Source organism: Bicyclus anynana, chromosome 4 (assembly GCF_947172395.1).
Source record: "Bicyclus anynana chromosome 4, ilBicAnyn1.1, whole genome shotgun sequence".
Taxonomy (NCBI): Eukaryota; Metazoa; Arthropoda; class Insecta; order Lepidoptera; family Nymphalidae; genus Bicyclus; species Bicyclus anynana.
In genome coordinates this window covers 6,730,486-6,754,145 of record NC_069086.1, presented here as the reverse complement: position 1 = coordinate 6,754,145, position 23,660 = coordinate 6,730,486, and the positions used below count along the sequence as shown (strand labels likewise).

Here is a 23,660-nt window from a genome sequence, read left to right as displayed (position 1 = left end):
ATCATGATCATATATTTTTGACAGAAGTGCGAACCTCTAGCGAGGCAGGTCCTATTAAAGGTAATTGGTCTGAGCATTTAGCACATAAAATATGTAGATGTTTCACATAGTAAATGTACCTGTGTATATTATATCAACTTGAAATGTATGAATGTAAAAAAAATGCATCGTAGCTATATGACAATAATGTTAAAATCCCACCAAAAGATTTTATTTCTTGTCCAATTTCATACCTGCTGTTATTTTAAATGACTGGTAAACTATCTGCTATAAAATTCAATGGTATTAAGAATTTTGAAATGTTGCAATTAAAAAATCAATTTTACTTGCTGTTTGTTGTTTTTTCTGTATACCAAGTCGGTGAGATAAAATAATTGTAAATGCCACCCATCGATCTCCTATTAAATAGTGGTTGCACAATCAGCGACCAAATAATGTGTGCCAAACACAACTTCTTGGCACTCAATTCAAATCGCATTTGCAAATTGAACCTTACCACTCAATACTTAAGGTTAAATTTGCTCTGAATTTGGGATTTTATTGAAAATTGGACTATATATAAAGGCCTTTAGGTATAATTTTCTTTACTAATAATTCTAAAACTGTCAAAGCAAAATTGGCCAGTTTTTAAGTGACGTTTTTACATGATTATGCGTCCTTTTATTGTAAGAGGTCAATGGCATTTTGTGAAATAAACTAATCGTAAATTCCATCAAGCAATATGATCCCTGTAATTAGTATCATTGTGTATGTCGGTAGGTATGTCACGTGCGCAAATAAACAATCGTTAATATGATTTCAACTTATATCTAATTAATAATTATTAATATAGAATATTTTTATCAGTCATAGATAACATTTCCAAAGTCTATAAATCGCCACCTTTTTTGCGTGTCTCAAAATATTTATTAGGTAATTAGATGAGTTGCAGTAAATATTTACTGTTGTAATGAATGTAATCTATTGAATAACATGAGGTAGATTAGGTAGGTACTCTACCTTGGGTACTCTACCTTGGGAAATGTTTCATAAATTTAGAAGTTACAGGTAGATAGGTACTTAAATAAAGTTAATAGAAAGTAGAAACAAATGCAGGGAGGCACTTAATTTCCAGGATTAATCTAAGAAGGAAAGTTACTGGGCAAGAGAGCGCCCGGACGTCTAAGACGAAAATGAAAGGAGAGTCGTGTATTCGGTAGTATAAGGTATAAGAAAGCTCTTCGCGCACCTATTGACCGCCGAACTTCGCTTCGATCCGAGGATAGCACGCAGTGATGATGAAAGTTAATACCTCAATCTTGGTCTGTCATCATCAATCCATATTCAACTCACTGTTGAGCAAGAGTCTCGATTCGAAATTTGAGAGATTTTAACCTACGCCCTGCGAATCGAATCAAACTTGACTTCAAATGAAACATGATGTGAGTTCATATTACTTACTTCTCCGGTAATCAGCATGTTTCCCTTGGGAGATAAGTTCATACCTACCTACCTACTTGGCAACAATTTGTTGACGCATAGAGTGATTTGATTCACCTATTCTCCTCGTTTTGTAAGAAAAGAGATAATTTAAAGATTGTGTCATAACCAAAGGTCGCCGGTAAACGATAATTACCTGTTAGGAAGATGAATTTCACGCAGACGAAGTCGCGGGCGCCTGCTAGACATACTCAGTAAAACCAATAATTGAGTTTTCAATAATAATTTATTAAAGCAATAAAAAACACAACCATATTTGTAGTTATTATAATAATCTGCCAAAATCGGTTACAAGATATAGGTATCTAATCGCACTAGCAATTAGCCTACAGGCAGGTACCTACATCCTTAAATATCATCTAATTTAAAAGTATGCTTTCATCAAAGGCTTAGAAATTTTAGTAACAATGCAAGGGAGTTGGCATTATTTTCATTCCAATGGTGAGGTAGGTGTATACAAAAAATATACCTACACTTGCAAAATGTAAGAAGCACTGTTCAATAATAGGAACCTTGGGCGCCGTTGTATACAAAGAAATGTACAACGGAAACGGAACGGAAAACGTTTAGTTTTAAAATAACCCTACAACACATCAATGCGCAAAACCTGCACATTCGTTACAAAAGGATTTTTCAAAATTTACACCCTAAATTTGGTCGAGTTTCCATGCGAACAAAATCGCGCGTGTCCGCTAGTCATAAAATAGAATATATCTACCTATATGTTACTTCCGAGCTATAACTAGCATTTGAATCATCAGTGTAACATAGCCTTTAGATGTACCAAATTCGTTCAAATTAGTCTCATTTGTATAGGTCGGGCACTTGATTAGTCTCGTTAGTGCCGACGGAAGTTATCTCAGAGACTTGCGAGATGTTGTCGACGGCGCCAACGTCGGCACGGTGTCTTGCAGTCCCAACGTTACGACCCGTAGGGAAACACTTGAGCGACGCACTGTGAAAATAATTAAGAAATTTGATTTTTTCTAATAGTAATTACAGTTTGGCTATCCTTGTCAACCCATATACGGCTCATTGCTTCGCTAGAGTCTCCTCTCAGAATGAGAGAGGTTAGGCCAATAGTCCACCATGCTGGCCCAATGCGGATTGGCAGTTTGGCTATATGGTAGTAGAAATTGAAATTGTCCGGCAAATTAAAAAAAAAATCTACTAATGTTTGTTAATAAAACGTTACATAATGTGTAAAAACATTACTATCTATATAAAAAAATTTAATTGCGAGTATCAAACTTAGTTATTTTTAACCGACTTCCAAAAAGGAGGAGGTTCTACGTTCGGCTGTATGTATGTTTTTTTTTTTTTATGTATGTCCAGCGATAATTCCGTCAATTATGGACCGATTTTGAAAATTCTTTTTTTGTGTTGTAGGGTTTACTTCCAGGGTTGTCCCATTTTTTTCATGTCAGGATCTGATGATGGCATCCTGGAGAAATTGAGGGGAACTTTCGAAAGTTGTAGAGACGGCTAGTACATTTGTTAGTGTTTCCATAAGGTATTTTAAACCACTACAACATAATGAAGGTTTGGAGTTGGTCTAATGATGGAGCCGAAACACAGACGATGGAACTTGTCAAGGATTTACAGCAGTCACTTTTTGTTTGGGCTTGATTAATTTGTATTGATGAGTAATTTCCACCTATATGGGTTGTGACTGTATTAAGGGTCTGGTGATGAAGACGAGGGACAGTGAAGAGAACTCCTCGACAGTTCACAGTAGCTACCTTGTGTTTGGACTTGATAAATTTGTATTGATGAGTACTTTCCACCTAGATGGATTGTGACTGTATTAAGGGTCTGGTGATGAAGACGAGGGACAGTGAAGAGAACTCCTCGACGGTTCACAGTAGCTACCTTGTGTTTGGACTTGATAAATTTGTATTGATGAGAACTTACCACCTAGATGGATTGTAACTGTATTAAGGGTCTGGTGATGAAGACGAGGGACAGTGAAGAGAACTCCTCAACGGTTTACAGTAGCTACCTTGTGTTTGGACTAGATAAATTTGTATTGATGAGAACTTACCACCTAGATGGATTGTGACTGTATTAAGGGTCTGATGATGAAGACGAGGGACAGTAAAGAGAACTCCTCGACGGTTCACAGTAGCTACCTTGTGTTTGGACTTGATAAATTTGTATTGATGAGAACTTTCCACCTAGAAGGATTGTGACTGTATTAAGGGTCTGGTGATGAAAACGAGGGACAGTGAAGAGAACTCCTCGACGATTCACAGTAGCTACCTTGTGTTTGGACTTGATAAATTTGTATTGATGAGAACTTTCCACTTAGATAGGTTGTGACTGTACACACGCAGTGAGTATGCTAACACTAAAAAAAAAAAAAATTTTAATAAAAAAAATTCAACCGACTTCCAATTAAAAAAATATCTTTAACTAAAAAGCAAAAAATAACGTCCTACCTATGTGCTACCTTCTGATCAGTTTGAAGGCGGTGCCAAGCCAGTGTCGTGTTTTAATTAAAGCTGTTTCTGGAACAACCACAGAAATTTTGTAGTTTAAACGTATTTAATTAAAACATCACTGGCTTGGCACCGCCTTCAAACTGATCAGAAGGTAGCACATAGGTAGGATGTTATTTTTTGCTTTTTAGTTAAAGTTATTTTTTGAGTTGGAAGTCGGTTGAATTTTTTTTATTAAAATTTTTATATCATTTGCACTTTAATTTTGATAGCCCAGTACATCCGTGATAGCTCAGTGGATATGACTTCTGCCTCCGATTCCGGAGGGCGTAGGTTCGAATCCGGTCCGGGGCATGCACCTCCATTTTTTCAGTTGTGTGCATTTTAAGAAATTAAATATCACGTGTCTGAAACGGTGAAGGAAAAACCACCGTGAGTAAACCTGCATGCCTGAGAATTATTTCAATTTTCTTCGTATGTGAAGTCGCATTGGGCCTTCACATACGAAGAAGCCGCATTGGACCAGCGTGGTGGACCATTAGTCTAACCCCTTTCATTCTGAGAAGAGACACGTGCTCAACAGCGAGCCATATATGGGTTGTTGATGACTATAATATGGCCGGTGGTCGACACTTGTGGTCGGTGGCTGCTACTTTTTAACCCATACATGCAGTATTATAATAGCGCGAGTGGCGTGTTGCGGCGTTTAGTGGCCGTTGCGGGCCACAAGAAGCGAGCAGCGTTTGCAAGCAACGATTATAGCGTTTGGCGGCCAGCGGCATCAACCATATGCGGCGAGTCCATATAAAATATATGAAAACCAAAGGAAATATGCCGGTAGCGGCGTTTTCTGGTTGTGGCCGATGGCCCGTGTGCGGGAGCCCTAAGTGTTTGTGGTTGCACTCTTCTGTATCGACTCGACCGATTTTAATGAACCTTTTTCGTTTATTTCGTAGCCTGTATGAAAATAGGTCGTAAAGTAAGTATGTTTCTCCCTCCTACTCCCATTCCCTATTTTTATTAGTGATTTTAGTATTTTTATATGAAACATATGTATACGGCAAAACAACGTTTGCCAGGTCTGTTATCTATACTAATATTATAAATAGGAAAGATTTGATTATTTGTTTGTTTGCATTGAATAGGCTCCGAAACTACTAAACCGATATAAAAAATTATTTTACTATTGGTAAGCTATACTATCTACGGGTGGTATAGGCTATATTTTATCCCCGTATTATTACGGGAATTGGAACTACGGGACTGAAACCGCGTGGCGTCTGCTATACAATGTAAATTTATAAATACCTTGTTCACGGATGTCACTGACCAACTGCAACAATACAGATGCCATATAATTTCACATTAAACCTAAAATTAAGTTTTAGTCAAAATTTTACTCTAGACTTAAATTGGATGCACACGTTTTTTTTTATTCTATACAAGTGAGCCCTTGATTACAATCTCACCTGATGGTAAGTGATGATGCAATCTAAGATAGGAGCGGGCTAACTTGTTAGGAAGAGGATGAAAATCCATACCCAATTTTGGTTTCTACACGACATCGTATCGGTACGTTTTTGTCGGTAGGGTGGTAACTAGCCACGGCCAAAGCCTCCCAACAGCCAAAAACGTAAAAACTACTAAATCGTAAAAAAATTGTTCACTGAGAACTTTTTACAAGCTTTTATTGCAGTGTTTTTTTTTGTTAAGTCAAATCTTGCAATTGAATTTCAAAAAGAGTTATCCCCAACCGATTGAGCTGAATTTTGCATACACGTTTTATTTCTTTTAAAAAAACAGGAAGGTAGGTACAATGCACAACGTGCTTGGTTAGCTAAGTGACGTCATTCTAAATCCAATATGGCTGATTTCCCAAGATGGCGTAGGTACCAGATATTTTTCATGCATCCCGAATACGGACTTCGAAAAAGAGTTTGCAGCGAAGTAAACGAAGTATTAAATGATGTTGCTATGAAATACTTAAAATTCATTTATTACTTATAAGTAGGCTATATTACAAGCACTTTTGAAACGTTTGACTATTTTTAATGACTCTAGGTACAACCGGTTCGGAAGGCAGGTTCTGCTGAGAAGAGCCGGCAAGAATCTCAACAATGGTCTTTTGAAAAAAAATCATACAATACATACTTATTAACTTTTATTACCATTATGACGATAACATTGCCAAGAAATAGAAAAGAGAGAAAAATAAATACAAAAGAGACTGAATGTTCAGATCTACATATCCTTTTGATTACTCGTATCGCGCATATTATTCCTCTGGAAAGAAACTGACGCCCGTTTTTTAGAAACTCCTACTTGTTATATTTTATTTATCTCTCATTTATTTCTTTCTCCTTTTTTTTGAAATTTTTAACAATGTTATACATACAAAATATAAAAAACACTAAAAACTTATAAAAAAAATTAACCCTCCCGCTGCGGGACATTTGAGTGCCCAATCAACCGGTGGTCAAGGCTCCAGAGTGAGGAACCTCCTCACAATACGCGCCGTCTCAAGAATCACTGAATTCTGTAACCGACTCTTGATCTAAGAGTTAAGCGAAAGCTTCTTAAGGTGTCGTTGGTCGAAGCTTTTCGCTATAAGATCATTGACTCAAACAACTATCGGAACAACAATAGTTGACTCAATATTCCACATGGAGGTAATCTCGTGAGCAAGGTCCAAGTATTTTGATACTTTTTCCTTTTCAGCTTTAACCAGATTATCGTGTTGTGGAACAGTGATTTCAACAATTATTGCACAACGCACTGACCGATCAACTAACACTATATCAGGTCTATTGGCAAAAATATACCTGTCAGTGATAATCGTTCGGCCCCAGTATTGTTTTTATCTGATAGAAAGGCAACTTTAAGCCTGCTTGGTAAACGAATTCCAAGGCACAAGAATAATAATCCAGACAGGGATGATTTATGCAGTTATGGTAGACCTTGGCTCACATGTACGTCAGAGGCAGGGATCAGAGCAAAAATATACGAATTAGGTAACCAAATTTTGGGTCACACCTCGACATTAGGTAACCAAATTACAAGATCCGTTCACTTTTTGCGTCCAATACAATTGCAGACAGAAGATTGATATTTCCGTTGGAAAATGAATGTTTGTCATTACAAAAAGTATTAACCTTTCCATATTTTTTTTTCTAACATGTAAAGCCATTTGGATATTGCTTCTGAGTCTCTTTGAAGTGACCTAGGCCATTGCAGGGTCTTTATCGCTGCAGTGTCGTCGGCAAATGTAGCAGTAATATATAATAACCTTTCACCTTTGGAAGGTCTGATATGTATAAGGTTTTTTTTTATTATTTTAAATCTTTACAAGTTTGACGGTAATCACACATGATGGTAAGTGATGTTGCAATCTAAGATGGAAGCGGGCTAACTTGTAAGGAGGAGGATGAAAATCCACCCCCCTTTAACGCTAAATCGCTTGGCGGTACTGTGTCGGTAGGTAGGTTGTAAGGTAACTAGCCACGGCAGAAGCCTCCCACCCGCCAAACCTGGACCAAATAAGAAAACCGCAATCGACCCAGCCGGGGATCGAACCTAGGACCTCCGTCTTGTAAATCCACCGCGCTCACCGCTGCGCCGTTGAGGCCGTCAAAACAAAAGGTATACAAAACAGGCCCCAAAACTGAACCCTGTGGAACGCCAGCCTTTTAAATTATTTTTTTTAGGGTACCTCCTTTTACTCTACTTTAGGGTTTACTCGTTGTTGATGTTAATCTTCAAAAACTATAGTGATGACGTGTCAGCACCATTTTTCAATTTAGGGATAGACTTTTACATTATTAAGGTTTACAGTCCTATTTTAATTGACGGAACCATACACTGCGCGTGGCCCGACACACATTTGGCCGTTTTTTCATAGCAGTATCGTAACTTACCGCGTCCTCTTGTACTTTGTGCGCGAGAGTTTGTCTGAAGTCGGCGAGGCGCCGCGTGTAGCCCGACGCGAGCGATACGCCGCTGCCGCTTGACTTGGAGGATTCGGAAAATACGCTTTCTGTAAGGGGTAAAGTTTGTGATGTTGTAGGGCAGGGTTTCTCAAACTTTCAGCTCCACACAAGACAATTGAACAAAAATGGTATCAGTGTTTAAGGTTAACTTAAATACTGATACCATACATTAAGTTATCATTGTTTTAATTAAATTATCGTGGTACTTGAATGGCAGTCATTTCGTATGACCACCGTTGTATCGTTTCGTTCGGTTTTAGAGATATTTGAATGTGAAGTTGTTGGTATAAATGCTTATGGGACACATGTTTACCTATATGTCAATCAACGAATTCTTGATCTTGCTGGTGCTTTGGACAAAATGGAAGTAGGTATAGACGAATCGATCGACAGTATTATTTAAAACTAGCGGACGCCCGCGACTTCGTCCGCGTGAAAGTCGTTGTAAACTTTCAACTACCCCTATCCTACCCTATCCTACCCTACCCTACCTCTACCCTACCCTATCCCAACCCTACCACTACCCTACCCCTACCCTACACTACTCCTACCCTACCCCTACCCTACCCTACCCTACCCCTACCCTACTCATTAAGGCTGCACTTATTTATTTATTCCCCCCCCCCCCGCGAGTCGCATCGAGCGCGGCAACCGTTACACAAAAATAATCCATATAGCATGAATTAGTATTCACGCGCGATGGCTTAGCGTATTTCTTGTATAACTTTGGTGTTTCTTTACCGATTTTTATGATTCTTTTTTTATTGGATAGGTAATAATGTTAACTTTTTTAGTTAGGTTAGGTTAGGTAGGTATGAGTGATGAGTGTTATAAACATAAGAGTAGACAAATATAATTAGAAAGCTCCGAACTGCTAAGCTATCGGGAGTTACACGTGTTATTGTGAGTCAACCATAAAAGATAGACATATATATGCTGTTGTGTTTTTATAGATAATTTTAAGGAAAACATTTTCGTCATACATGATTTCCATGTAGCTTTAACCATTAAGGCTGTACACGCGACGGAAGCTTAAAAAATTGAGTAACTTCTCCCGTTTTCTCAACATTTCTCTTCACTGCTCTGCTCCTATTGATCGTAGCGTAATGAAAAGTATACTATAACCTACCCAGGAGTATGCAGAATAATTGTACCAAGTTTCGTTAAAATCCGTCTAGTAGTTTTGGTTTCTATAAAGAACATACAGACAGACAGACAGACAGACAGACAGACAGACAGACAAAAATTTTACTGATTGCATTTTTGGCATCAGTATCGATCACTAATCACCCCCTGATAGTTATTTTGGAAATATATTTAATGTACAGAATTGACCTCTCTACAGATTTATTATAAGTATAGATATTATTTACCGTCCAATTCAGGAAGCGAGTCCTTCTTTAACACTGATGCGTCCGTTATTATTCTGCAAATAAAAATAACATTCATGTATAGCGGTCTAATGTACCTATAGCGTAGGTATCGCGACTGTCGCGACACCTATAGTAAACACACCCACTAGTAGGTATAAGTGAGACGTACCGTTGCAGCAGTGCGGTAAGGCGGCGCTGCACAGGTGGTATGAACCGCGTCAACTGCGACGTGGACAGCAGCACCGCGACACGCGCCGCCGCTTCGGGCGACTGTCGCGACACCTCGCCTTGCTCCTGCAGTATACCCACCTACTTGTGGGTATAAGTGAGACGTACCGTTGCAGCAGTGCGGTGAGACGGCGCTGCACAGGTGGTATGAACCGCGTCAGCTGCGACGTGGACAGCAGAACCGCGACACGCGCCGCCGCTTCGGGCGACTGTCGCGACACCTCGCCCAGCGCTTGCAACGCGTTGTGCGCCGCCTCGCAGTAGTTGCGTATCCATATCGACAACTGCAGTATAGAATTTTTATACTTTTTAACAGCAAACACAAAAAAGTTTCATAAATGTAAAACATTCGTAACTTAGGAATTGAGACGCACGGAAGTGAGTCAGCCAAATTAGAGAGAACAGCTGACAAAACGACAAGGTATCTTTATACGAACCATTTGAGATCACTTTTGATTACCTAATAACTCAAAATCAACTTTAAAAAAAAAGTTTGTGTCGGCTCCGACGCACGAATGGAGTGTACTCTTTCAAATCGACTGTCTAAATAGGTGTACGTTGCTCCGCAGCATACACTATATACGTCTCAATACTACACCTGAAAAGTGAAAGGTGCGCAACCGAGGATCAGCAGGCCGCGGCGTGCGCGCCCGACAACAGCTTACGGTGAAATGTGCGCAGAATAGGTTGAGCACAAAAACGCAACGCTGTCATCATCGAATGAAAACGCTGTGTTCATCGAATTTAAAAGGTCCATATTTTTTTCAAAACGGGGGGCTATATGAAAAATCGATTCTTAAGGAGTAAACTCCAAAAATTAAATTTTGTTTATGTTATACTCATAAGACTATAATTTATTCCAAGATATCTAGATTATAGTAATATATTATGATTTCAGATACGTTTCGAGTTAAAAAGTTACCTGAAAAGTCCGCCATTGATCAACTCCCTCAATGAGCTTCATAGCGCGGCGAGCGTTGGCGCGCGCTACCTCGTGCGCCTTTTGCAGTCTGCTTTCCTGTTTCCCCACGCGCTCCTTCACTGTGTCTAACTCGTTCTCGCATTCAGCTCTGTGGAATAGTCAAGTTTAAAAGTTTTTTGTTTTCATTAAGAATATTAGCCGTGTATTTAAAACATGATCAATATTTTTTTTCTAGCAACTAAACTAGAAATGGGTACGAACAATAGTTCAACGGATTGAGATAGAACCTTCGACCTTTATATGGTAAGTTAGGTCAAGTTAAGTGATAACGTCAGTGGCGTTTCCGGGGTTTTCAATTAGAGTAACCAGTACTTGTTTACTCTAATTGAAAACAGTATACATTTAATTATATAAAAATGAATCCATATATCCCTTGGTCACGCCATCACGCGTAAACGGGTGGACCGATTTCACAATTTTTTTGATGGGTTTGTTATTGTCAGGAGCAGGTTCCTATGACAGACAAAAATTAAAGGTAGGGTAGGGGTAGAGTAGTTAAAGGTTCACAGCGAGTTTCACGCGGACGAAGTCGCGAGAGTCCTATAAAATAAAAAATATAATAGGTGGAAATAGGTTTCCCTATCCTACCCTACCTACACAGACAATAAGGCTGCGACCAATCTGGGCTCATGGACCAAACTAAACAAGTAAATAGTGTGTGCACGCATTAATTCGATAATTAGTGATGATTCAAGCCATTTAAATAATAAAGATTTAGGATTTTCAGACAGTTTCAGAAACGGCTTTAATTAACACAGCACTAACTTGGTACCGCCTTCAAACTGATCAGAAGGTAGAACATACCTACCTAGATGTTATATTTCGCTTTTTAGTTCAGTAGAAACATTTTTGTGATTTTGAAGTAGGTTGTATTTTTATAGGTGAAAAGTTATCATCAATACAAATTAATCAAGCCCATTCACATGATAGCTACTGTACATTGTTGAGGAAGTAACCCTAACCGTCTTTCGTCTCCATCATCAGACCTCTAATGACAGTCACAAGTCATCTAGATGTAAAGTTCGTATCAATATAAATTAATCAAGCCCAATTACAAGATAACTGTTGTAAATCGATGAGGAGTTCCCTCGTCTGTGCTTCGGCTTCATGATTAAATCGACACCAGACCTTCATTAAATTGTAGAGATTTAAAATACTTAATGAAAGCATTAACAAACGCACTAGTTGCCCCTATAAAACTTCCCCATATCCTCCAGGATTCTATCATCAGACCCTGGCATGATTTCTACGGGACCAACTTTAAAGCATAGCCTTCTAAACCAAAGAAGTTTTTTTTCAAATCGTTTCAGACGTCTTCGTGTAATCTGTAATACATACCATACATAAAAAAACAAAGATTCCGACGAATTGAGAACCTCCTCCTTTTTTTGAAGTCAGTTAAAAAATAGTTTTGAGCAGGGTGCCCGCTTTGGACTAGCTTCTCCCTTTCTTTTAAAATTATTGTCATCGATCCTTGTAATAAAGAGCCGTGATAGCCCAGTGGATATGACCTCTACCTCCGATTCCGGAGGGTGTGGGTTCGAATCCGATCCGGGGCATGCACCTCTAACTTTTCAGTTGTGTCCATTTAAAGAAATTAAATATCATGTGTCTCAATCGGTGAAGGAAAACATCGTAAGGAAACTTGCATACCAGAGAATTATCTTAATTCTCTGCGTGTGTGAAGTCTGCCAATCCGCATTCGGCCAGCGTGGTAGACTATTGGCCTAACCCCTCTCATTCTGAGAGGAGACTCGAGCTCAGCAGTGAGCCGAATATGGGTTGATGACGACGATCCTTGTTATAATAATTTCACGGTTACCAGTGACGTACAAACATACAATTGAAACTAATATAAAGCGTTAAAAAAATAGTTACTCTCTGGCTGTAAGCTGCTTGTACTTGTCCCCGAGCAGGGTCAGCTGGGAGACACGCTCGGCCACCGTCTCTCCCGTGCGCTCGATGCTGGCGTTGAGAGCTTTCAGTTCGTCGCGTTTCTCGTAGTACTGCTGCCTCAGCTGAGTCACTTCTTCCATCTCCGGTGCTGGGATACAATAATTAATGAAAACCCAGGCTTATTAAGCACAATTCGATCTTTTATCCGTATACACGAAATATTTTCTCAGAAAAATATAGTATTTTTCAGATTTAAGTTGAAAAAATATAGTAATTTTATGGAATAAGTGAAAAATAGACGAAGATTTTTGTTGCCTATATATTTTTATAAAATTTATATGTCAAAAAAAATTGTCTAAAATAAGAGTGCCACGTGGTTTTTCACATTTAATTTATAATTAATGAAAACCAACATTGAATTAGACACGTTCGGATACTCTACATACTATTGCTTCTGTCGAAAAGTAATGTAAAAAAATATAGTATTTTGCGTAATATTTCATCAATAAGTAGTTGGCAACTCTATTTATGGCCTATGCGCTTCGTCTTTAGACTGCATCTAAAAACGTTTTTATTTTGTAATTCCAATCTGTAACAAAAGCGCAATCACACTATCACAATAACAAACTATCACACTTCACATCACATCACACTAATATTATAAAGGCGAAAGTTGGTGTGTAAGTGTGTGTGTGTGTGGGTGTGTATGTTGTTCCTCCTTTGTGATGCGGCTACTGAAGCAATTAGGCTGAAATTTAGAAATAGATTTTACTTTGGATTAACACACAGCCTACTTTTCATCCCAGAAAAACCATGGTTCCCGCGGGATTTGTGAAAAACTAAATTCCACGCGGACGTTTAATTCGTTTAATTCTGTGGAGCATTATGTCTCGTTGTCCAGACAAAACCTGAACGTTGCCTGAATGTTTCCGCAACTATAGTTACGAGCGTGATGTTGTATGCGGTTGACTCATCTGCCCGAGGTAGTCTACGCCGACAGCTGGACCTAATAGAAGCTATCAGTGTGGCGGAGTCAGCATCGAGCTGACGGTTTCCGTACACTCCATCAGTCAATGTTACACGCTTGGACACCATGGCCTTTTCAACCTTTCGGTAATTTGGGCCGAATCGAGGGAAGGCGAACCCGGTACTTGCTCTTTGCGTGTTTCCGGGACGCCTTCTTGTCTCCCTACAAGTTATTTTCTCTTTTAGAATTAAATAGAATAGAATATCTTTATTTGTCCACACACGAGAAATAAAATAAAATAAACAAACAGAACATACAAATATCTGGTCGTGGACAAAACAGGTATCCACCTCAGCACGATGCCACAGCGAGCTGTGGCGCTGGTTTTCAGCTGGATGGTTTTATTTTCGTTCCTTGTCCCTTTTCTTCACTCTCCCCCTTCTGGGGTTGGACGACACACGACGTTGAGAATCTCATGCCCGCCGCGGTCCAGAGCGCTCCACCTCGCGTGCCACCAATGCGCGAACTCCTGTACCTTGCCAAAGTTGACCGCCAAGCTAACGAGGTACCGTTTTCGTACAATAAAACTGACACTCACCGTCGTCAGGCAGCGGCGCGATGTGGTGGAGGAAGTGTTTGTGCGCGGCGTGCACTACGCGCAGCGTGGCCTCCAGCGCGGAGATGTCCTTCTCCTGCCGGCCGATGTCTGCGTCCAGCGCTGCACCCGCTTCGCGCAGTTCCGCCCTTTGGGCTGCAAACTAACCAGGATGGTTCTTTTTAAAATTCACGACATCCACTGCAGGACATAGGCCTTTTGTAGGGACTTCCGAACATCACGATACTGAGCCGCCTGCATCCAGCGAATCCCTGCGACTCGCTTGATGTCGTCAGTCTACCTGGTGGGGGGTCGGCCAACACTGCGCTCACTGGTGCGGGGTCGCCATTCCAGCACTTTGGGACCCTAACGTCCATCGGCTCTTCGAACTATGTGTAAAATTCAAATAACCAAGCACTATATGCCTACTTAATGAAATAAAGTAAACCACACATTACATTGCTACAAAATTAGGAATCGGTAAAAAACACATACCTTTATTTTAAAATATGACACCGACACCTGTTGACCGCTCTCATCCTTGCCCAGAGAAGCGATGAAAATTTCGTATCTGTTAAAATATAAAACAGGTATTAGTCCTTGTTAGCTATAGAACTATACATGTATGCTATGTTATTATTTCGTTCGCCTTTAGACCTCTTTGGTACTAAATTTGTCGCATAAACCGTTATCAGCTGACGTTTACTAAATATAAACTTCCTGCAAAATTTCATCTCTATACATCAAGCGGTTTTCGACATTCCTGTTGTCGCCGCATTTTAATTTACATGTTTTTAATTAATAGATTATTAGGTTAGCTATTGGTTCCCTCCAAAAGCGGTGAGTCGTAATTGGCTCTCGCCAAAAGTGAATTTTTGTAAAAGGAAAGGTGGTAGGAGGTCGCACTGAGGCGGTCGGGACCATAGATGATACATTATAGTCGGGACCTTTGATAATTTAGTTAGTTAAGTATCGACTGTCGTCTGGGACAAGTGTTCAAGTTAAAGTATTTTATGTAGTTAAAACTAAAGAAGTTAGGTTGTGAAAGTGTTGCCTATAGTATATCCGAAATATAATTAAGTCAGTTTGATGTAGTAATGAGTGCCTAAGTATACTGTGAAGCAATGTTATTATGGTATAAATGTTGTATTAATATAACTTTGGTACAAAAGTGCTCGTCTTATTTTAGAGTTTAGAGTTAGAATTCCGTGATGACCTTTCCCTTTATACACGTATTAGCGGACCCGGAAAAGCTTCGCTTTGACTTATTTGCACTAGTCTTCACTTTCTCGGTGTCAACTTCATCCTCAGACTAATTAGATAAAGACCTGCCTCGCAAGACATTATTTTTCTGTCAACGTATATGATCAACGATCTTATGCGATTATAAACACTGTCTCTATAGAATCGATGTTTCGTAGTTTACAATCGTGTCGGTCGGTTAAAAACCTCCGTAAAAATACCTTTTTGTGTAGTTATATGGTGTAAAAAACGAACAAAAACTGCTAGTTTAGTATAAAATATGTATGAAATCTAAGCTAGTTTTCCTTAGAAAATGGCAGAAAATTTTGTTCGTGAATTTGGGTGCGATACTAGTCCTTATGTATTTAGTCTGAGACTTCATCCCATTGGCTAGTACAGTTCCGCAAGCAAACAATAAGCTATCATTGACAAACAGAAAGACAGAGAATATAGATCAAGTGACAAGTGGCACCTCTTCATGAGCTGCTGCACGCGCTGCTCCCGCTCGCGGATGTCTCCCCGCAGCTGGCCGCACTCCTCCATCAAAGCGCGCCGCTGCACGCTGAAAATCTCCCGTCGAGCTGCAATCTCCACCAGCCGCTCGTTCATAGCCTGTCATATGTTATAGTATTATGAAGAATATCATCATCTTATCTGCCGATGGACGTCTACTGCAAGACATAGGGATATGCCTTTTGTCTTCCAAATATCACGACCCTGAGCCGCTTGCATCGAACGAATTCCTGCGAATCGTTTGATTTCGGCAGTCCACCTGCCAGGGGGGTGGAATATATTAGAACCTTAAATAAGTTCCCGTTGTTTTCTGATAAAACTAATTGTTTATTTATAGGCTAAATTATTGTAACATTCAACTAAAAGTATTTGTCCACCCCTTGAGTGCCCTATCTCTCATCTTTCGAGCAGTATATGAATTTCAAGTCAAAAATCCTATTCATCATATGATGGTTCCTACTAATCAACCCACTTTTAGGTATATCCATATGAATGGGGGCACTGCTTTGCCATTCCATATGTCATGGACCGGAATATATTGTATTTCATTGGAAAGAAACATGTCCGGTGAATGTTGCGAGTCATTGGATATAACTTCCCCATTTTGGCGTTTTCAGTTGGCTACTTGCTGGTAAGGCAACATTTGGCCAAGTGTTGTCATGTAACAAAAACACTTTGCCATGTTTCTGCTTCAGCGCCTCGTCCCGCAGCGATCTTTTCAATTATCTTTTCATCATCTCAAGTCCAGTAGCCGCTACCCAAGCCGCTAATTGACTGCCTAAATATTGCTTATGTACGCTATAGTGTACCATATAGAGCTCACCGCAGAATGTTGTAGCCGCTGCTTTTCGAGAGTGAAGGCATTGTCGCCGAGCCCCGCGATCGTGCGCTCTCAGTGTGCTACGCGTAATCGCAGCAGCGCCTCGACCCGCAGCGATCTTGCCACTAATTTTCTCGTCATCTTATCCATCATATTCTCAGCATCCACTGCTAATGTGCTGCCTAAATTCTGCTTCGTACTATGCCATTTAATGAACTGTAGTGTATCAAATAGAGCTCACCGCATCGAGTTGTAGCCGCTGCTTGTCGAGAGTGAAGGCAGTGTTCGGTGCGCCACGCGTAATCGCAGCAGCGCCTCATCCCGCAGCGATATTATCAATTATCTTTTCATCATCTTAAGCCCAATAACCTCTACCCACGCTGCTAATTCACTGCCCAAATGTTGTTTATTAATACAGCTTTTAAAAACCAGTACCAAATAGAGCTCACCGCATCAAGTTGTAGCCGCTGCTTGTCAAGAGTGAAGGCAGTGTCGCCGAGCCCTGCGATGGCGCGCTCTCCGTGCGCCACGCGCAGTCGCAGCAGCGCTTCCTCAACGCGCGCGCGCCGCCACGCGTCTCGCAGCGCGCGCAGCTCCTTATCGCCGCCCTCCACGTTCAACATCGATGACTTTAGGCGACTTTGCTGAAAAATTTTAATAGCTATTCAGAGCATGTAAACACTCAATGGGCCTAGCAGGCGTATCGCAATAGTTTTTTTTATGAAAGATAGTCTACAATTATCGAGGTCTTTATTATAATAAGTTGATACACAATGGACATAGAGTTTAGGTTTAGTATAAATCTAGAAGATGACTATTTACTCTTATCTTGAAGGGGGTTAAATTGTAAGTGACAGAAAACACAAACGCCGGAAGGACATTCCAAAATTTTGCTGTGTTGGGAATGTCTATCTAAATTTCAATAGTATCATTCTAGATTTATCTACATCTCTCTCTGTTTTGTCAATAATAACAAAAGAAATAGCGATATTTTTGATTCCCTGTACGTTCAACGCTACTTTACAAATTGTCGTCAGGCCAACGGATTATTAACACTGCGTGAAGTCACAAATCACAAAAAATGTTATGATAATTATTAAAAATTCATTATATTCTAGCACTAAGGGTCGAGTGAAGTACCACGTACCAGCTTGGTATGGTCCACGCCCTTCAGCTCCAGGTCGCGCGTGAGGCGCCGCATATCGTCGAACAGCTTGCCCGAATGGCGCTCCAGTAGTGCCACCCGCGCCATGTGTCGAGCCAGCACTTCCTTCAGCCTTAACAATAGATTACATCCAACTATACTGTATGTATGTGCTTATACTGTATGTACTTATACAGAAAATAACCTCTATTTATCTAGGTCAAGCTGCTACTTAACAGAATTCATTCATCCTATTTTTGTTAGCTCTTGTGATAATTGATGGAGTGATGATGCAATCTAAGATGCAAACGGGCTAACTTGTCAGAGGGAGGATGAAAATTCACACCCCTTTCGGTTTCGACACGACATCGTACCGGAACGCTAAATCGCTTGGCGGTTTGTCTGCCTGTAGGGTAGTAATTAGCCACGGTAGCCACCGACCCACCAGCCAGACGGTTTTACGACCATAAACTATTTTAAAAGTCTCTATGTTGCAACTTTTAAAATGTTCATTACAACTCTCCGACTCCGACAATAGAGGATTCTTAAATTATATTCAATATAGTTTATAGTTATCACTTTTGTCGAGCGTCCCGATATGTAAAGGTTTTATTAAAGCAGTATGTGTTAATCCAGGGTATCCATGTCTATTCCCAGCCAAATCAGAATAATAATTGTTTAAACAAAAAAACAGGAGCAATCTTATGAGATGTTTACTCTAAAAAATATTGGGCCGGGTGTTAGAACAGTACTGCAATCCTAAAAAATCTTTAAACCTTACTAGAACTGCAGCAACTTCTATATCCAAAGTTAGTTAGTTAGTTAGTCTTAGTAGGAACCTACCGAATTTGACTGGGCAAGGAACACGACAAGTAAAGCATTGATGCGAGTTGTATAGGGGGTTAAACCGACACTGGGTCACAAGTCCCAGGCCCTGTACGGATTTTCCTCTCTGTTCTACGACACCCGCCCAGTGACATGGAATAGTTTTGAACCCATACCTTAGCCATGAGTTAGTTCTTGCAACGCGGAGCGAGCTAAACAGTTGGGTTTGGATGTTACAATAGTTTACTCACGATAGTTTAAATTCTATCCATGGACTGCTAAGATATTCTTCTTAATATTCACAAAAGGCATCAAGCTTCCACAAATTAAAACAAATGACATACCGATCTTCCCGGGCGGCTAGCGCGGCTGAAAACTCTCGCTCAGACTTTTGGCCCTCCATGTGCAGTACTTGCGCGCCCATCGTCTCCAGTTGATAGCACTACAACATAACCGTATTATAGTTGTCATTATATACGAATATGATATAATGCTACCAGAGAATAGTCGGAAGAAATGCGGTCAGGCTATATATACAGGGTCCTCAGGAGTATTTCCCATAACTTTGGGGTTATATTCTTTACCGAAAATTAATTAAAAATGTTCAAGAAACGTTTTCTAAAATTAATATTTGTGGGGTAAATAATATTTCTTTTATAAATTGATCTTAAAATGTGTCCTTTTATACGCATCCTTATAATTATGACGTAGCCAAGTTTTACGTATTTTAAAATACAAAGATAGTACTTTGTATGTAAACATAAACAGTTTTAGTTCGGCTCCTATAAGTGGACTCGTCAACACCTTGAAGTTATGGGAAATACTCCCTGTATAACTCTAGGCTCTGAGTTGTAGCATGATAACTATATTGTGGTTTGTGCTGAATACAATTGCTAATATTATAATGCTTGTAAATTCAGTGTTATTTTTCGGTACGATTAGTTTAGATTCTAAATTTTCAACAGGCCTTCTTCCTTCTAGTAGAGAGGATACAGAAAAATATTACAAGAGTTTTGTGACAGAACTGATCAAAGTAAATATAATAATGACATACTTGATTCGCTTTTGAGACGTTTTTATATATATATATATATATAATAATATGTATGAAATATAAACAAGTAACGTACAATACCGTAGAGTGATTCTTTCTGCGATTGTAGATTCTTTTCTGCAGCGATCTGTTTGGTGTCTAGCTTGCTCATGATGGCCTTTGAAGCTGTAATATCGTAACATAATTAGTATTCTTCATTTATCCTGGGAAACATTGTGTTGCCAAGAATGCAGCGTCGAAGAGGAATCTACTACTAAATCTTTATTATCATTAACTAGCGGACGCCCGCGAATTTTTTTGCCCTTGGACCTCTTTAATCCAGCCCTTACAGTAGTATCCCTGTAAAAATGGAGTAACTTCTCCCGTTTTCCAAACATTTCCCTTCACTGCTATGCTCCTATTAATCATAGCGTGATGAAAAGTATACTATAACGTGCTCAGGAGTACGAAGAATAATTGTACTAAGTTTCGTTAAAATCCGTCAAGTAGTTTTTGTTTCTATAACGATCAGACAGACAGATGAAAAATTTACTGATTGTATTTTTGGCATCGTATAGATCACTAATCACCCCCTGATAGTTATTTCGTAAATATATTTCATGTACAGAATTGATCTATCTACAGATTTATTATAAGTATAGATGAGGTAAGGTTTTGAGGTTATAGCGGGTATCGAGTTTGGCTTTAGTATAGATCTGTTGAACTGATTTAGAAAATTCTTTAATCCCGACGAGCGACGAGAATACGCAGGTGAAACCGCGAGTAGTCTGATATATATCTATATACAGATAAAACAAACAGATAAGGCAGTCGCACTTCAAAATGACTGGACGTTTGAGGCACAGATATGGGTGTCTGAAATAACACATAGGCTACAGAACAAGTTAAAATTGGGATAGTAGTTTCTTTTTGTGACTCACTAAGCAATGATTAGTGGAAATTTAAATTTTCTTCTTTAAGGAAAGTAAGTAGCGTACATTTCATTCGAAAGACCATACAGAGCGATTCCCGCCGGGTTACCTTTTAAAAATCCAGACATACATGTTAATTATTGTAATGAATATATATGTATTATGTATGAATGTTAGAGATACCGCAGTTTGTATCAAGCAATATGGACTTTCTTTTCTTTAGAATGGCTTACCTTCGTCAAAATTCCATCGTCACTGATACCTAGAACTGTTTTTGGAGATCTTTCACTTCCCATTTTTTCTTCTATTTTTCCCATAAAAATTAAAATATCCACAATTGCAATATTTAAATGCTACAGGAATACCTTTGAGCTGCATATGGAAGAGTTTCTCTTCATTTTTCAGGGCCAACAGTTTCTGTTGTTCAACAAACGAACAGTGCATTGCGCGTTGTTGATTTGTTGTTACGTTAGTTGCGTATCGTTCCTCTTCCTAAGTGGTAAAAATAATGTTATTTGAATTATCATTATTCATGAAAAAAATAAAAAATTACGTCATTTATCTTATCCGCCCCTCAATAATATGGGTATCAAAATATTTGATACCCATATAACCCACATTATGATGAGACATGGTTGCTAGTAGTGAATCAATAATTCACGCCGGAATAGACTTGAGTATGTTAAGAAATTATAAACTAAAATTTTGATCATTAATAATAATTAAAAAAGGCAATTGCACTCACGACTTTCCGATTTCGGTTCACCTCGGAACACAAAAAAAACAAATGTCAATTGTCGGATTATAATGCCGAAATAGTTATAAGAATAATTAAGTTGCTAATAAAGACTAATCTTGGGTTTTAAAAAATAAACTATATACGTACGTTCAACATATCTTCCAATTCCTTGGCACGTCTCTCCGAACTTTTCGATTTGTCCGTCGAATCTAACAGCTTTTCTTTCAAATCTTTAATCTGTAACATTATGTAACATTTATTTCATACAAATAATAATGCATATATGTCAGGGGCAGTCAATCGTTGTTATTTATAAGAACATACATAAAATAACTAAGCCCTTTTGAACTGTTGTAGTGACATCAAAGTGACATAGAGATTTAGTGAATACATCGATCTCCTATTAAAAAAAGTGGATGCAATGAGTACCAAACACAACTTCTTGGCACTCAATTCAAGTAGTCGCATTTGCAAATGCAACCCTTAAGGTTGAATTTGCTCTGAATTTGGGATTTTATTAAATATTGAACTATATTTTAAGGCCTTTAGGTATAATTTTCTTTACCAATAATTCTAAAACTATCAAAGCAAAATTGGCCAGTTTTTAAGTGAAATTTTCTACATGATTGTACGTCCTTTTATTATAAGAAGTCAATGAGTGAATATCAGTGAAATTGGTTACGATTTTGGACAACAAATGACCTACGTTTAGAAGTATGTATTTGGTACTCGAATTAAGGTGTGGAATAAATACTTAAAATAATACATTAGAATAAATTTAAATGTCATTATGTCATAAGTTTAATTCTCTAACCTTAGCAATAATAGCTTGCAGCTGCACATCCTTACGATGCTGGTTGTCCATGAGCTGTCGATTCTCCATGTGCAGCTTCTCTAAGCTAATCCGTATGTTGTTAAGTTCACGCTGGAGGCTGTGTGCCTGATAAAATACAAATTATTATGATTTAATCACATTCCGAAAAGAATTATTCAGATTAAATATAATATCTCGCTACCGGCTCGGCAGTCCTCTGGAACGCATTCGCATATGATTGAGCTGGCAGGGGAGTGCCATGTTCTTCCTTAACATGTCAGGTTGTTGCCTTGCTACTACTAGTAGAAGCTGTGTTGCGATAATTCTCCGCGAGGTTCATTAAGTAAAGAGAAATACCTCGCTATCCAAAGACGTATTCTGCTCGGCAGTTCTCTGGAGCGCCATGTTCTCTCGCAGCGCGTCAGCGTTGTTGCCTTGCTACTGTTTCGCAGAAGAAATTACATACCTCGCTATCCAAAGACGCATTCTGCTCGACAGTCCTCTGGAACGCCATTCGCATCTGACTGAGCTGGTTGGCGAGCGCCATGTTCTCTCGCTGCGCGTCCGCGTTGTTGCCTTGCTGCTGCTCGCAGAAGAAATTAAATACCTCGCTATCCAAAGAAGTATTCTGCTCGACAGTCCTCTGGTACGCCATTCGCATCTGACTGAGCTGGTTAGCAAGCGCCATGTTCTCTCGCTGCGCGTCAGCGTTGTTGCCTTGCTACTGCTCGCAGCAGAAATGAAATACCTCGCTGTCCAAAGACGTATTGTGCTCGGCAGTCCTCTGGAACGCCATTCGCATCTGACTGAGCTGGTTGGCGAGCGCCATGTTCTCTCGCTGCGCGTCAGTGTTGTTGCCTTGCTGCTGTTCGCAGAAGCTCTGTTGCTCACGACACTTCTCAGCGAGGTTGTTGGCTTCTGCGTCTAACACTGCGTAGTCCTGAAAGATGTTCAAAACGATTTGTTATGCGGCGGTGCTATTTTAAAATTAGAGGTAGATGCATAGACATAAATTATATTCCCACACACAAGAGCGTCGCCAAGGGGCGGACAAGGAAGGGCTACTACTCCTAGAGCAAATGATTCACTAAATATAATAAAAGTTTCAGGTATAATGCGACACACAGAAATCTTCTAAATGTAAAATGGCCTAGGGATGCTCTTGCCTAAGCTAAGCGGTTCCAAAATGATTAATAAATGGAAGGTCGGGTAAAGGTCTAGGTGTAAAAAATTACCTCTCTTATGTGCCGAATTTCCATGTCCCTCTGACGCAAATTCTCTATAGCACCAGTCCACATCGCCATCATTTGCTTGCGTTGTTCCATGCCCTCCATAACCTACAAATATTTATATTAACAGTAAAATAGATTTTAATTATTGAAGTCCAATACAATAATGGCCAATGTTTCTCGCCAAGATGATTCATACTCGTTAAACATTTTTAGGAAAGCTAATAAGCTCTCCTTTCACTCCAACAAACTCCATCAAAAGGCATTATTTTCGTAATCCAATAGTCACACAAATTTTCACTAATCAGAGATATATTACCTGAACAGAGATTCTTTCACAAGCCCTTTCTTCCGCGCTGAGGTTGGACACCAGTTGGTTGAGCCGCTCTTGCATGTGGTCGTGCTCCATTTTCAATTTTTGC

At 39.4% G+C, this 23,660-nt stretch overlaps 1 protein-coding gene across 1 annotated transcript; it reads right to left on the bottom strand.

Moving 5' to 3' along the window:
* Nucleotides 1–1,730: 1,730 nt before the first annotated feature.
* LOC112058412 (uncharacterized) lies at nt 1,731–23,660 on the bottom strand (the record flags this gene model as incomplete). Its single annotated transcript, XM_052881218.1, is given in 20 exon segments — nt 1,731–2,434; nt 5,229–5,253; nt 7,835–7,953; nt 9,280–9,332; nt 9,616–9,791; nt 10,430–10,577; nt 12,368–12,533; nt 13,951–14,110; nt 14,443–14,518; nt 15,662–15,801; nt 16,972–17,166; nt 17,670–17,799; nt 18,836–18,933; nt 19,622–19,710; nt 20,822–20,948; nt 21,343–21,432; nt 22,010–22,135; nt 22,758–22,949; nt 23,245–23,346; nt 23,558–23,660. Coding segments are annotated over 20 exon segments (2,416 nt in total), but the record flags the coding sequence as incomplete, so codon positions are not given.